General features: G+C 42.6%; 1 protein-coding gene across 3 annotated transcripts in view; it reads right to left on the reverse strand.

Annotated features, from left to right (window-relative positions):
* The window catches only part of LRRC9 (leucine rich repeat containing 9), a 77,106-nt gene that overhangs the window by 13,131 nt on the left and 47,670 nt on the right, over positions 1-16,305 (reverse strand). For all 3 annotated transcript variants that reach the window (XM_042446488.1, XM_042446487.1, XM_042446490.1), the window contains 5 exons: positions 14,810-14,935; positions 12,187-12,318; positions 8,127-8,304; positions 5,039-5,259; positions 634-756 (listed from right to left, as the gene is read on the reverse strand). In XM_042446488.1, the coding sequence (XP_042302422.1) occupies positions 634-756; positions 5,039-5,259; positions 8,127-8,304; positions 12,187-12,318; positions 14,810-14,935 (780 nt within the window). The remainder of the gene's footprint in view (positions 1-633; positions 757-5,038; positions 5,260-8,126; positions 8,305-12,186; positions 12,319-14,809; positions 14,936-16,305) is intronic.

Below are 16,305 nucleotides of genomic sequence, written 5' to 3' on the forward strand. Positions count from 1 at the left end.
TCTCCCTGGAAGCCAAGATGTTCAAACTGAGTCTGCCATACTTTGACTACATCATGAGTAGGCATGACTGATTAGAAAAAACAATAATGCTAGGAAAGGTAGAAAGCCGTAGAAAAAGAAGAAAACCACATGCCAGATGGCTAGACTCAACCAGGGAGGTCACTGGCCTGAACCTGCAGGACTTGAGCAGAGTGGAAGAGAACAGGGAGTCTTGGAGATGTGTCATTCACAGGGTCACCATGAGTCACTGATTCAAAGACAGTTAACAACAAAACAACAAAGACTTCTACAAAATTTGTAGAGATTTCTGGCTGCTGAACTGGAATCTGGCACTGTATCTGTACTCTGCTTGGTATGTGTAGTCTTAGCTGTTTATCACACTATGCTCTTAAAGAGGTACTATTCCAGTGTGACTCCTCTAGCTGCCTCCTGTTGCATGTTGGGATTGGCAGTTTTAAGGAGGGGTATTTAGAATTCTCAGGCAGAGAAGTTCAGCTCCTTAAAACTGCCAATCCCAGCATGCAACAGGAGGCTGCTAGAGGAGTCACACTGGAATAGTACCTCTTTAAGAGCATAGTGTGATAAAAATCTTAGAAAAAAAATGGAACTTTTATTGTTGTCATTTTAACTTACCACAGCAGTGCCATCCAAGGCTTTCAGAGATGGAATATGAAATATAACAAAGAGGCGATAGTTTTCCTGCTTCCAAACAATCAGATTTCCGTACATGTCCAGGATGAGCAGGTTATTTAGCCCCTAACAAATAAAATGCCAGCTGTCAATAATCTTAATTAACCTGACAATTAACGTTCCCCCCACCCTCGCACACAGATGGAGAGCCAAAAATAATGAGATTTTTTTAGAGAGATAATTAAATCTTTGAAAGAATGTCTTAATTCCCCTAGGTGAATTGATCTCTATGATTTGCTTCTTCCTTTTAGAGAGAGGAGCAATAGCAGATGAACAAAAACTAAAATCTGTACCTAATCTCTTAGCCAGGGGAAATGCTAGGTAGAGGAATGCAGTACAGCAATTAGGCAATTATTGTGAACACAGCTTTATTCAAAAATAGCATCAACTAAGGATAGTATGTCTCCTCTGAATGAATGCCTTGAGGAGTAATTGATGGGGTGAGGAAAAACAAATTGAAACTGAATCCAGACAAAATGGAAGTGCTTAAGGATCCTAACCTGGGGCTGGAAGTGTGTCAACCAGTCCTGGATGAGGTTACACTCCTCTTGAATTACTGGGTTTACAGCTTTGGGTTTTTTGGATCCATCGTCCCAAATAATAATAAATAATAAAATAAAATTTTTATTTATATCCCGCCCTTCCCAGGATCAGGGCGGCTTACAATAGAGATTAAAACAATGGTGCCATAACAATATAAAAACACTTCTACAGGCAAACCATACTAACAATAAAAACAAGACAAAAGTCAACAAGATAAAAAAAACCCCTTAGCCCAACCTCTTGGCCACGGAAGAGGAGGGAGGCCCAAAGGATTTTTAATCAGGGAATGCCTGTTGGAACAGGAAGGTTTTTAAGTCCTTCCTGAATTGGGCCAGGGTGGTAGTCGAGCGGAGCTCGGTGGGCAGCGTATTCCAAAGGGCTGGGGCAGCCGTGGAAAATGTCCTCCGTGTGGTGGAGGATAACCTAGCCCCAGGCACCTTCAGTAGTTGCTGCCCAGACGTTCTGAGGGTGCGAGGCGGAATGTACGGGGAGAGGCGGTCCTTTAGGGATCCTGGGCCCAAGCCATTTAGGGCTTTATAGGTGATCACCAACACCTTATATTGAGCTCGGAAGCGGATGGGCAGCCAATGGAGGTCTTTCAGCACCGGTGTTATATGGCTGGTCCTGGGAGCGCCAGTGACCAGCCGGGCTGCCATATTCTGCACCATTTGCAGTTTCCGAGTTTGGTATAAGGGTTGCCCCATGTAGAGTACATTGCAGAAATCCAGTCTCGAAGTTACCAGAGCATGTACAACAGTTTCTAGGTCCCTCTGGGCCAGGTATGGGCGCAGCTGGCGAATAAGCCGAAGCTGATGACAGGTGCTCTTGACCGTCGCATTCACCTGAGCAGTCAAGAAGCGACGAGTCAAGAAGCACCCCCAGACTGCGCACGGAGTCCTTCACAGGGAGCGTGACCCCGTTCAGGACAGGTGGAACCACCGCCATTCCTGGATCAGGAGAACCTATCACTAGTACCTCTGTTTTCTCTGGATTCAACTTGAGTCGGTTTTCCCTCATCCAGCCCATTACTGACTCTAGACAGGCCACGAAAGGAGAGATGCCATCCCCAGTCACTGCATCAGTCGGAGACATAGAGAAAATGATTTGGGTGTCATCAGCGTATTGATAACCCCGCGCCCCATGTCTCCGGATGATCTCTCCCAGCGGTTTCATGTAAATGTTAAATAGCATGGGAGACAGAATGGCTCCTTGAGGGACCCCGGTTTTAAGGGGCCTCTCGTCGGAGCACACGTCTCCCAGCTGCACCATCTGGGACCTCCCGGAGAGGTAGGACCGGAACCACTGGAGCGCAGTGCCCCCGATCCCCACCTCTGCCAGGCGTCCCAGAAGGATACCATGGTCTATGGTATCGAAAGCCGCTGAGATGTCCAAGATCACCAGCAGGGACACGCTTCCCCTGTCAATGCTCAAACGGAGATCATCGACCAAGGCGACCATGGCCGTCTCAACTCCGTAACCCGCCCGGAAGCCAGTTTGAAATGGGTCCAGATAATCCGTTTCATCCAAGACCGCCTGAAGCTGGATCACAACCGCCCTCTCGATCACCTTACCCAAAAATGGTAGCAGCGAAACAGGCCGATAATTATTATGTACCAGGGGGTCGAGGGAGGGCTTTTTTAAAATAGGTTTCACAATGGCCAATTTAAGTTGAGATGGAAATAGCCCATCCCTCAAAGATGTATTAACTATCCGGCGTAACAATGATGTTACCGCCGGTCCCTCCTGGGCCGCTAACCATGAGGGACAGGGATCAAGAGAGCAGGTTGTTTTCCGAACACTTCCGAGGATCTTGTCCACATCCTCGGTACTCACCAACTCAAACTGATCCAGTTTAACATAGTCCACGGAGGCTCTGGACACTTCTACCCTAGGTTCTGCTGAAATGTCGGCGTTCAGACCTTCGCTTATACGAGAGGTTTTATCCGCAAAAAAGTCGTTAAACAAGTCACAGCAGGCCTTAGAAGGTTCAAGGATCTGGTTCAGGGCGGGAGGGACCTGAGTTAGCTCCCTGACCACCCTGAACAACTCTGCCGGACGCGACTCAGCGGACGCAATACGAGCACCATAGAACGAATTCTTTGTTGCTCGTATTGCCTCTCCGTAGTCCTTTAATAGTTGGTCTAGGAGAGCCTTGTCGTCTAAGCGAAGGTGTTTCCGCCAACGGTACTCTAGCCGTCGCAGAACCCGCTTCCTTGCCCGGAGGTCTTCCGTATACCAGATGTGAAGGCCAGGAGTGTTTATTATCAGCTTTGACTGATACACCAGCTGTACTCATACCTAATGCTGGAGGACCTAAAGATGGTAGTGCACATGCTGGTAACATTAAGGCTGGATTTTTACAATTTGCTGTACATTGGGCTACTTCTATACCAAGCTCAAAAACTTCAATTAGTGCAAAATGTGACAGTCCCATTGATTACTGGTGCATCTAGGAGTGATAATTTTACATCTATATTAAAATCACTTCATTGGCTGCCAATTAATTCCCATGTAGATTGTTATCTTTGAAGCCTTATACAAGGTTTAAGTTGAGGTTACCTACTGGATCACCTTCTTCTGTCTACTGGTAATTCTACCCCATACATTAAATTCCTCTGGGAGACATCTACTTCAATGAATCAAGACCAGGCTGGCAACTGTTAACCAGCCACCCTCAAATTGTGGAATGACCTGCCAGAAGAGATTCCACAGCTGAATATGCTGTTTTGAGTTTAAAACAGCATTAAAGACTAATCTTTTCCAGCAAGCCTATCCAGAAGGTTTTTAAATTATGAATTGATTGTTTTTAATATGTCTGCTTTTCAAAATGGAAGTTATGCTCCTTGAACTGATTATAATTGGTTTGTTAATTGTATTTAAATTGGTTTTTGTGTTTTTAACTATGTAATGTGTCTATTTGTTGCTGTATTTTAATCTGTTGTTCCCACTTTGACCTACAGGGAGAAGTAGATGAGAAATAATGATGATGATGACGAGAGAGCCATTGTGGTATAGTGATTTAAGTGTTGGATCAAAACCAGGGTTAAATTCTCTGCTTGGTCATGGAAACCCACTGGTGACCTTAGGCCAGGGGTAGGCAAACCTTTTGAGCCAGGGGCCGGGTTGCTGTCCCTCAGACAACTGGGGGGCCAAAGCCAAAAAATAAATAATTAAATAATTTTTTTTATTAAAAAATTAAATAAATAAATAAACCAGGACAAAGTTTTCAAATGGAGGACACTTTTTTAAAAAAATGGAGGACATGCGAAAAAATTTGCTGATTTTTAAAAAATGTTAATATAAATGCATGTTTCTGAGGCTTCGATAGACAATTGCCTCCCTTGCCCGCCGCTTGCCCCCCCCTTGCCTGCCTCCTCCTGATAGGCCAAAGGCCCCACGCCCTCACGCGAGAGGCCAAAGGCTCTGGCGGCAATCGGTGGCAGGACCGAGCGGGGGCCGGTCCCAAGGCCTTGCCGGGCCACATCCGGCCTGCGGGCCGCAGGTTGCCTACCCCTGCCTTGGGCAAATCACACACTCTCCACTTCAGAACACCCCATGACAGCTACGCCTTACGGTCATCATAGGTTGGAAATGATTTGAAGACACACAACAACAACAAATAATAATAATAACACTGTACTAAAATAAATGGTATCTTATACTGTTCTGCCCAAAGATTTATATCCCAACAAGCGTTTGTGTGGGGTGGGGTTCATCTGTCTAGCTCACCTTTCTTTAAAATGATACTACACTCACATGCTTTTTTTTTTGCTCAGGACACCTCAGTAACCCAGCCATCACTTACCTTCAACTGATATATTTCTTGGTTGGAAGACACATAATTATTGCTTATGTAGAGTTCAATAAGCGTATAGGCTTTCTGCAAGCCCACCAGTGATGTGATCCGGTTGTTCTCAAGAGAGAGGTAATGGAGATGCGATAGGTTATCAAAAACATTCCTGTCCAGGATGGTGAGGTGATTGTTGTTGGCACTGAGTCGCTTGAGTTTGGAGAGTTTTGAAATGCCTAGGGGAAATGAAAGTAAGAACACCTGCAGAGCTCTGAGACAAGAGCATAGGGGTGAGAAGGTAAATATGGGATGATCCTAAGTTTCTGACTCTGCCATGGTAGGTCAGTTCACAGATCAGTACAAAGGTTTACTTGGACTCTATTTATTGGATGCTGTTCCACCCAAAAGTCTTCAAAGAGGTTTACAATAACAAAACATTGTAAGAACATAAAACAAAAAATAAGGAACAATGACATGCACTGGCAAACTTCAAACCAACAATAAAAACCAATGACTGAGAGCCAGGCAGTAGAAATCATTCAAGGCAAAAATTACTTAATAAAAACAGAAGAATAGTTCAATGAACACAATGGCTTAGTGAAATATCTCCAGTATGTGTTGTTAATTGGAGGAAGTCCCATAATTTGGGGGCCACTACTAGAAAAGACCCTTTGGTCCCAGATGTTTATCCATTTCTTGATCCAAGACAATATTTCAGAATCCCCACAGTCATTCCAGAATTATTCACCCTAAGACAGTGGTAGGAATAATGCTGCCTTGCAGAGGTCAGTAAACTGCAAGACCCAGATGCTTTGGCCAGCATAACAATGGTGAGGAATGCTAGGAATTGCAGGTCTGATCTGAAGACAGGGGGAGGGGAATTCCAGAAAAAAAAGAGAGCCTACATCTGGCTATATGTGAGGTAGATGGGAATTATGAAATTACTATACACATGTATAAGTCTAAAAATTTGAGTCCAAAAATCAACCCCAAAAAACTGGGTTGATTTATCCACAGACCAATGTATATAAGTAAGTAAGTACATGCATGTAAGTATACACATATGTAAGGGGCTCAGCAGACCACCCCTTTGGAGCAGCCGGCAGCTGCCCCTTTCCTTGTGGGACTGGGGCCCCGGCATCTATACACTGTGGCCTCGATCTGGCCCTTTTGCGCTGAAGAAAAAGCACCCTAGCTGTGGCAGCAGTGTCTTTTTGCTGTTTCTTCAGCGCAGCACAATCCGGCATGGAGGTGGAGGTAGGGCATCCGGCATGCAGTTGCCACACCCCAGTTCTGCCCCCACGCTAGCTCTATATTCTTGTCTGCAGAGACTCTCAGTACTGTACAGAACCATCACAATCTCTGAGCAGAGCGGTGAAAGGCAAGAATTTAGTCTGTCCTGGGAGCATCTAAAAGAAGCACTGACCCCCTCCTCCCACCCATCCATCCAGCCTTTAGGGCAGTGCTTCTCAATTATTTTCTGTCATGTCCCCCCTAGGAAGAAGAAAACATTTCACGCCCCCCGCGCGACTGTAAATAGTATCATTTGTCTAAAAAATTGTTATAAGTACACCTCTGCATAACAGAGCCTCACGCACCCCTTTACGGAGCCTCGCGCCCCCCCTGGGGGGCCCGCCCCACTATTTGAGAAAGGCTGCTTTAGGGTAAGCATGAACTGTTATGCCTGCCAGAATTTTGTAAGTTCTTTGGCATTGTTTTTCCTTTGCTGCATCCTTTGCATCCTTGTTACATGCCGCTAAGTTTTACTCTTGATTTATCCATGGGTAATAGCAAATCCATAATTTTGGGCCCAAACTTGCCCTCATTTATACATGAGGTTGACTTATAGTCAAATATATTCAGTACGCTTGACATTTACTAATTTAGATTCATATTTCTAAGAGCCCTATATCTCTGAATGTGACATCAAGTCATTGTTAACCATAACTTGCAAAATATGAAGTAAGGTCAGATGATGATCTCATATATGAAAAAGATGGTTCTTAAGAATTCCTGGGCTTAAATCATATCAGGATGGGCAACCTTGCTTTTTTTCTACATTACTTCAGGATTAATCTATTGCAAAGTCCATGCTGTTGTTTAACAGGATTGAAATCCATGGTGGACAAGATCAGAGCCAAAATCTGGAAAGCCAGTCCCCCCCCCTCTCTCTCTCTCAAAATTTTTTCTGTGGTGTCTTCCCTGATCCATATCTCTCTTTCTTCTCCTTGTTTACCTCCTGGCTTCTGGAGAAAGGACAAATTGCTCTTGTTGTGGTCTGAATGTATTGGTTGGAGAGAGCTTTTGTAATTAAATCAAGACTACATAAAACAGGTTGAGGGCTACATGTAGCTCCAGAGCTGCAGACTGCTGGCTCTAGGTATAAGGTTTTATAGACAGGACTTTGAATTGTATCCAGAAGGCAATGTAGACCAGCGCTACTCAAGATGGTGGTCCCTGTACCAGTGCTGATCTATGAGCACTGGCTGCCAGTCCCTGATGAATTTCTAGGGAAGGACGAAACAATTGTAGGCAATAGGCACTAATATGGCATCAGTCCTGACATCGACAAAGAATGATTTCAATTCCCACACTTCAGAAAGCATGATAAGCACTGACATGGGCTAAATTACAACTGTGTAACACTGGTTATATAAATATGGAACCCTAAAACCAGTCTGGCCGCTCCATTTCATATCATTCAACGTTTCTGAAAATCCCTTTTCAAGTGCAGCCCTACATAAATTGTATTGCAGTTAACTGAGAGAAAGAAAGAAGTTGCATCTGTGGAAGTAGACTTACGTCTATGAAAGACTAAGCTACCAACTTCTTTTTTCCTCTCAGTTAGTCTCAAGTTACAGGAGCCTTTTGCATACTGATCCAGACTATGTTTTTGAATTCTACCTGCCCTACAGTTGTTCATTTTCAATGTGACAAAGAAACAGCCTTTTCTAGGAAAGGGCACAGCTGTCCTGCAGCAACTGCAGCTGTGCAGAAGTGCTTTTCGCTGCAGCCATTTAGAAGCAACGTCAGGCCCAGGAGCGATTCTCCACCACCATCCCAATACAAATGTCTGGAAAGAGCACACAAATAAATACATTACCCTCCAGGTTTGTGATGCAGTTCCCATCTACAGTGAGCTCCTCCAGGTTACGGCAGCACTCCAGCCCATCTATTTTAGTGAGATTATTGTTGCTAAATGATGCCCACCTCAAATTCTCCAATTTTTCTAAACTGCTGATTTTACAGAGATGTTGTCCATCCAGGTCTAACACAGTAATCTGGTTGAAAGGAGGGGGGAAATACCACTTGGTTATTAACATTATTATACAGTCAACCCACCACACCCATGGATTCAACCATCCATGCCTTGAAAATATTCCCCAAAAAACATAAATTCAAAAAAGCAAAGCTTATTTTTGCCATTTTATGTAAGGGGCATTTTACTATGCCATTGTATTTAATAAGACATGAGCAACCATGGATTTTGGTATCCATGTGGGGTCCTGGAACCAAACCCCAGCGGATACAAAGGGCCCGCTGTACAGATATGGTAAAAGAAGAAAGCCAGTGTGGAGCAGTGTTTTGAGTGTTGGACTAGAATTGTGTGAAACTAGAATTCGAATCCTTGCTTAACCACAGAAACCCACTGGGTGACCTTTGGTAAATCACATTCTCTCATTCTAAGAGGAAGCCAATGGCAAACTTCACCTGAATAAACCTTGCCAAGAAAACCTGATTAAAGGGTGCCATAAACTGGAGTAAAATTGAAGAGACCTAACAACAAAAACAAACAGGAAAGGAGAGATGAATAATTGTGGTTTGTTTCCTGCTAAAAGAGTAGTTGAGAGGCAGCATGATTTAGTGGTTTCCGTATTGCACTAGGACCTTAGGAGAGCAAGGTTTGAATTCTGGCTTGGTCACGGAAACCACTGGGTGACTCTGGGTAGGTCACACACTCTCAGCCTCAGAGGATGGCAATGACAAATCCTCTCTGACCCTCTGCCAAGAAAACCCCATCATAGTTTTGCCTTAGGGTTTCCATAAACTGGGAATGACTTGAAGACACACAGAAACAGCAATGGAGTATTTGGAAGGGTATAGCAAAGAGATTCCCATTTGTGACCTGCACAGCCAAATGCAATCCATGAGAGATGCATGGATACCCATGGCAGGGGGTTGGACCGGATGGCTCTTGTGGTCTCTTCCAACTCTACGAGTGTATGACAGGGAGGAAGTGACAGGCAAATGGCAGAGATCACAAATTAGGACCTTTTCTAGTACTTTCATAGCTGCCCTTTCCATTCCTAGTCTTCTTGTGATTTCTTGACTGCATTCTCCTCCCTGAACGATGTTTGAGCCAAGATACAGAAACTCTTTTACTATTTCTTCTTCCTCATTGTCTAGGCTGAATGTATGTAGTTTTTCTGTGGTCTTTATAGTATTTCTCTAATACTAACAGAATAATCTTTCTCCTTCAGGATTCTCATTTTGTGGAGGTAGAGCATGAGAGAGAAAGGGACTTGCAAAGGTCCATCCAGTACATAACTGACAGCGTTTGGATCTTTATCCACCTCTCTGAAGCATCTCTCTAAATCATAAATAACTGCTTAAGGATTTTTCATTTTGTCTCTTGCTCTGATGAAGCTGGTTTTTGTTTGTTTGTTTTACAAAAATATGTCCTTCCTTAACAGGAATCACCTTTGGCATTGATGTCACATAGCATAACATTGACACCATTGGCTGAAACGTTTGCTTCTCTTGGCAGTTTCTGTAAATGAGTTTTCCCTTAATGTATGAAGATCAGAACGCTATGCTCATCTGTGCAAACGTGTCTTCCTCTAGCAATGCTATGCACCACAAAACAAATCAGTTTGACAGAGGGGCTTTTAACCTTTTCTTCTTGGCAGATTAACATGATTCTGGATGATGGATCACAACACTACAGATCATGACAGCGTAGGGTGCCTGAGGATCTCCCAACTGCATTGTTCAATGGAACAATGGAACATCTTACAGAATGCACAAGAAATCATGGCTGGTCATCATTCATGATGATAGCTAGAAATACTTTCCAAGCATTTTGCACTGGAATGAGATGAACTAACTTGATTGTTTTGAAAGTAGCTGCTCATTTCTTGGTTCAAGGAATCATGGATCAGACTGGAAGGAAAGAACAGTACTTTATAACCTCAGAATGCTCATCTATTTAACATTTTTCATTTAATGTGCATGTGTGTGTATGTGCCTTCAAGTCACCTGTTGAATTTCAGGGTTTTCTAGTATTAGCAAGGAATATTTAGAGGTGGTTGTTTCCTCCCTCTGAAATACAGCCCACAGTACCTGGTATTGATTCCCATCCAAGGACTAACTAATGTGCTGAAAATTTATGTGCTTTGTTTCTTTATTTATGTGCTTTGTTTATTTATTTAAAGTATTTCTGTATTGTCTTCCCACCCTGAAGGGCTCTCCGTGTGAAGAACAAATAAAACCAATTAAAACAATACAAAAGATTAAAATATTTTAAAATCTCATTAAAATACTTCTTTTTAAAGACTCCTAAAAGCAATCTTAGAACCCAGTTTTGAAACAGTTAAAATAAGAATTTCAAGCACTGAATGCCATGTGGAACAGCACTGTTTCAGCTGCCTGCTGGAAGGTGAAAAGAGACGGGCCAGCTTAAATTCCTTGGGAAGGGAATTACATAGTTCAGGTACAGAGAAAGCCCTGTTACATGTACCCACCTACCCAACCGCATGAGGTGCTGGGACATGCAACAGAGCTTTCCTGAGTAGTATCTCAAATTTCTGGCAGGCTCATCTGAGAAGAGGCAATTTTTCAGGATCAGACAGTATCTGATGCCTTTAAGCGGTAGAATTCAAAGTGTTTGTCTGTAGAATTGGTATGCAGAGAGATTTTGTAGCACCTTTGAGAGTAACTGAAAGCAAGAAGTTGGCAGCATGAGTTTTTGTAGACTGAAGTCTACTCCCTCAGATGCCAACTTCTTTCTTTCATTTAGTCTCAAAGGTGTTACAAGATCTTTCAAGATACTGATGACTTTAAGATATAACACTATGGTTTTTCAGTTTCATAATTCATATTTATAAATTAGTTTTCTTAAGTGCCACATTTGTCATTTTTTCCAACAACATGATTACATTTTAAAACTGTCAGGGATGAGACTTCCCAAGACAATGTGCCAATTGATGACAAAAATGATGACAAAACAATGACAATAAAACAGATCAGGGAAAAACAAGAGAAAACCAGTACTAAAATTAGCAGGGAGGAGAATAAAACAGCACTAGAACCTGTTGTTAACATGTCCAAGCATTTTGGGAGGAAGAGTGATATATAACTGTTCTAGGTTTAATATACGGCTCAGGCTCAAGCTGTTTGAAGGACTGTATATTCCCATATGAGTCTGCCTAAGCTTTAAGATCTACACAGTGGAGGTACTTCTTCATGTCCCATCACTTTCATAGATATATTTGATGAGAACTAAGAGAAGGTCTTCTTGGTGGCTGCTCCCACATTTTGGAACTCCCACCCTGCAGGAACTAGGATATTTATATATTTTTAATCTTTATTTTTATGTTTTCAACTATAGTTTTCAACTATGGCTGCATCTGAACTGCAGAAATAATCCAGCTTGATACTATTAACTGCTATGGCTCAGTGCTATGAAATTCTGGGAATGGTAGTTTTGTAAGATATTTAGCCTTCTTTGTTAGAGAGCTCTGCTGCTACAATAAACTAAATTCCCAGAATTGCATAGCAATAAACCATGACAGTTAAAGTGGTGGTGTTCTGCAATATGGATGCAGCCTAAGGTGCTTTTATTGTTTTTCTGCCTTTTTGTAAGCTGCCTTGATTCCATCCTGGGGGAAAAAGGGAAATAAATTAATAGATGGATGGATAACAGAAGTGAAGGAACCAGAAGCAATAGGTGAACATGATAACAGCCCCTTTGGATCTCAACGAACATCCCACATCCTTTACTAGCCAAGCAGATACTCCCAAACTGTTGGTGTGGATACAAAATTACAGCAGAATCCCATGGCAAATTGAAATCCTCACAAGCAGATATCTAAACTGAAACTGAAAATGAGGCCTTCTAACTTAATAACAAGTGCATGCCATTTGATAAAGTTCCGCTTTACCATAGAAAACCAGTTGTTCTGAAACAAGTCCACTCTGTTCTTGCTAATCTGGTTTAGGATTTTGGCATAAGGAAGGATGCTAAGTACGCGCAGCTTTTCTTGGTCTGTCCGTGAATGCTCCACTAGAGACACCTGGAGAAATGAAACCAGAAGATTGAAGGACACAACAAATTAAAACTGAAGGCACACTTTGCAGCCAAAACTCTTGATGTAATTCATGTCTGGAGAAAGAGGAAACCATTTATTTTCCTCACTTGAACAGGCTCATTTCATACATTTCTGAAGAACATAAGCACCAGTTGCAATTCCAATTTGTTTCCAAACTCAATCCAAGCTGTCACAAGCATGGTTGGTGGGGACACGAGAGAGGGCCTTCTTAGTGACTACCTCTAAACTCTGGAACTCCCTTCCCAGGGAGTTCAGAATGGCCCCCTTCCTGTTGTTCTTCCATTGCCAGGCAATGGAGGCTTTTAAAATGGAAAGTTTTTAAAGAATAGCTGAAAGTGCTATACTGTTTTACGTAGAACTGTTTTAATTTTATCTTTTTAACTGTATTTTAAAATCATTTTAATATTGTCAACAGTTTAATTCTATTTTAATGTTCACTTTTAAAATGTTTTTAGCTATATAGTTTTTTAAAACTATAAGCTTACTTGAGTTTCAAGTATGGGATCACCATCATCATCATGGTGTTTCTTTTGACCTACAAAGACCAAAATGCCTTCAGTCTGGACAGCCTGAAAGACAATCTCTTCACATAGGATGAACCAACCTATCATGGAATTTTCTAAGCAAGATTTCTTCAAAGAAAATTTGCCTTTGCCTTCTTCTGAGTCTGAGAGCATGTGACTTACCCAAGGTCACCCAGTGGATTTCGTGGCCAAGCTAGGAATCGAACCCTGGTCTCCAGAATCACAGTCCAACGCTCAAACCACTATGCCATGATGGCTACCAAAGTTTCAGATTTTCAAACAGAAAAGGTGTCATACCAACCTGGGAAAGTAGGAAGTGTGAGTTAATGAGACCAGCTTTCTCTATAGGCACACCTCAACCATGGAACGTCTTCATGGAGGAGATTAAGTTCCTTGCTGTTGAGTAATGGGCAGTCAAAACCTTCCCATCCATCATGCAGCCTGGGGGGCCACACACAGCCCAAGGGAGCTCCCATGCAGTCTTGTATTCAACCACATGATGGGTCCCAAACCCTTGAGCTCACTCACTAAGCAATGGATAGTCAACCATCAAAGTAAAAAGTGAGGAGAAGGGCTAAATGTGTGTTTCCTTATGGGAAAAATTGTTGCTCTAGAGAACAAGCTCTGAGAAAGCACAACTGCTTATGCAACAATTTTTACACTGACATGATGCCCCAATAGAGCCATCATGGTGTAGTGGTTTGAGCACTGGATTATGGCTATGGAGAACACGGTTTGAATTTTCCTGCTCAGCCATGGAAACCCACTGGGTGACCTTGGGCAAGACACACTTTCTCAGCTTCAGTGGAGGGCAAAGGCAAACACCCTCTGTACAAATCTTGCCAACAGAACCCTGTGATAGGTTTGCCTTAGTGTCTGACTTGAAGGCACACAACTTGAAGGAAACAACTTGAAGGCATACAAGAACAATGAATGCCTCAACATGATTCCAGTCTTTGTTTTTCCCCTTATCTCCTATTTTGGCACCATCAGGCCTGAGGACATGCTCTGGAGACCTGAAAGTTTGAATTATTACTTTGGTAATACTTTAGTGGTCCTAATAAAAAGTATTACTTTGTAATGCCAAAAATGTTATTTCTGTCTACAACTGAATTATACATCTAATTAACTGATGAGATTTGGTAAATTGCAATTTTGGAAGCTGCCTTGTGTGAGCATTCCCAAGAAAGCAGCCAAAAAGAAATTTCAATAAATAAATTATGAGGTATGTGTTTAACCATCTGAAATGAGCTACTCTGTTGAGCATAGCTGAGTTTCCATAAATGCTCCCTGACTAGCCATAAAACAGTAAGTGTTCTCTGACTGACCATAAAAGAGTAACCTGCCTAATTAATCTTTCTCATACACAATGTTTAAAGAAGTGAGCAATACCAATGCAGGAATGACAGAATTATGAATGATGAGATACAGACCAATTCTTTCAAACATTGCTGACAAAGAACAGTACAGTGGTACCCCGGGATACGAATTGATCACGTTACGAAATTTCCGGGATACGAAAAAGTTAGATAGGAAAAAACTGTTCCGGGATACGAAGGTTTTTTCGGGTTACGAAATTTTTTTCGGCGCGAAATTCAAACGCGCGGCTTTCCAGCGCTAACGGAAAGCCTTTTTCGGGTTGCGAAATGCATCGGGTTACGAACGGGGCGGCGGAACGAATTAATTTCGTAACCCGAGGTAGCACTGTACATCAAATAACTGTTGCTTATCAATGTGCCATTCAGAGCACAACAATATGAGAATGTCTTCTGCATCATCATCATCAATTATTATTAGTAGTAGTATTTGTAATAGTAGTGGTAGTAGTAGAAGCAAGAACAGTAGTAGATGATTTCATATCATCTCAATAGATATACTCAATCAGTATAAAATTATTGTCACAGGAAACAAAACAAACCAGATCACCAAACCTGAGTGATTTTTGAGTCCGCCATAAACTGAACTGCAGCTGCTGCCTCATCCTCAGTAATGAGAATTCCATCAAGGTGTGTCAAAGCCTTCAGCTGGCCAATCACTCTCAACCGCACAGAGGCTGGCTTGGGGAGAAGACAAAGTGAAACAAAATGGGATATTTGATAATGCCAAGGTGAATCCAGAATTTTGAACCTTTACTTTTTCAGATTACAAGCTCCCAAATCCCCTAGCCATCTTATACTAAGGCAGCCTCGCTGGGGGATTCTGGGAGCTTTAGGTTAAAAAATGTTCAGGCTCTGGCAAACTCTCTTCCAATGAAGCCAGTTTAACCCCTGTGATGACTGCCACCTGTCAAACTAAAACTTTTTAATTAATCAAAGAATGGAAAAGGCTGTAGAGCCAGCATAGTGTAGTGATTTGAGGGTTGACCTACAACTCTTGAGGCCAGGTTTCAATTCCCCACTCAGCCACGAAAGCCACTGGGTGACCTCAAACAAGTCACATGCTCCCAGCCTCAGGGGAAGGCAATGGTAAACCTCCCCTACATAAATATTGCCAAGAAAACCATATGATAGGTTCACCTTGGAGTTGCCATAAATCAGAAATGACATGAAGGTACACAACAACAACAACAGCAGCAGCAGCAGCAGAGCAACATGTGAACACCAAGCTATTCTAGCCTGAAGGAAGATTAACCCCACTCAGCTCCTTTTTCAAGAAACCACACTCTCTCTCTGGCCATGGGAAGTCAAGAACCATCTTTCTTCTCAATCCTCCCCCTTCTTCTGCTTTATATGGTGGCTCCATGGTGTCTGTACATTACTTACTTTGCCAACAAGCCAGCTCAGGAGTAAGCTTAAAACTCTAAGTCAAGGGGATCATTTCCAACTTGCACCTATTCCAGTCTAGCTAATGAGAGGGCCAAACCATTGTCACCTTTACATCTGCTTCTCCCAAACTCTTCTCTGCTTGGTACGTGACCTACTTCCATCTCCACAACCCCTGAATACACCCAGTCCTGTTTAATTTTATGACCGTTTCTAAACTTCTTACACCATCAGTTGCCTCAGGATGGCTTTACTTTAACTAATGCTACCCAGTCTGGTGGGAATACATTGTCCCGTGCATTCACACATTTAAAACTATTGCACTAATTGTCCCTGTCCCTGGAGATGTCTGATCTGGCCCTAGTGGTATAGGCCTGGGTTACATCCCCTTTGGATTGCTGTAACATAGGGCTCGAACAGACAGGCCAAAATAAAACTGCTTTGGGTCACTTTGGAGGTATGCTGTTTAAATGACACACACATCTTAAGAGGCCAGAAGCTGCACCAAAGCTGCGCTCCAATCCTTAGAACTGGAGCGTGGCTTTGGCGCAGCTTCCGTCCTCTTAGGATGCATGCATCATTTAAACATAACTCCAAAGTGACCCGAAGCCACTTTATTTTGGCCTGTCTGTGTGGGCACATACTCTGCTCATAGGAACAGAATC

The sequence above is a fragment of the Sceloporus undulatus genome, chromosome 1, assembly GCF_019175285.1.
Source record: "Sceloporus undulatus isolate JIND9_A2432 ecotype Alabama chromosome 1, SceUnd_v1.1, whole genome shotgun sequence".
Classification (NCBI taxonomy): domain Eukaryota; kingdom Metazoa; phylum Chordata; class Lepidosauria; order Squamata; family Phrynosomatidae; genus Sceloporus; species Sceloporus undulatus.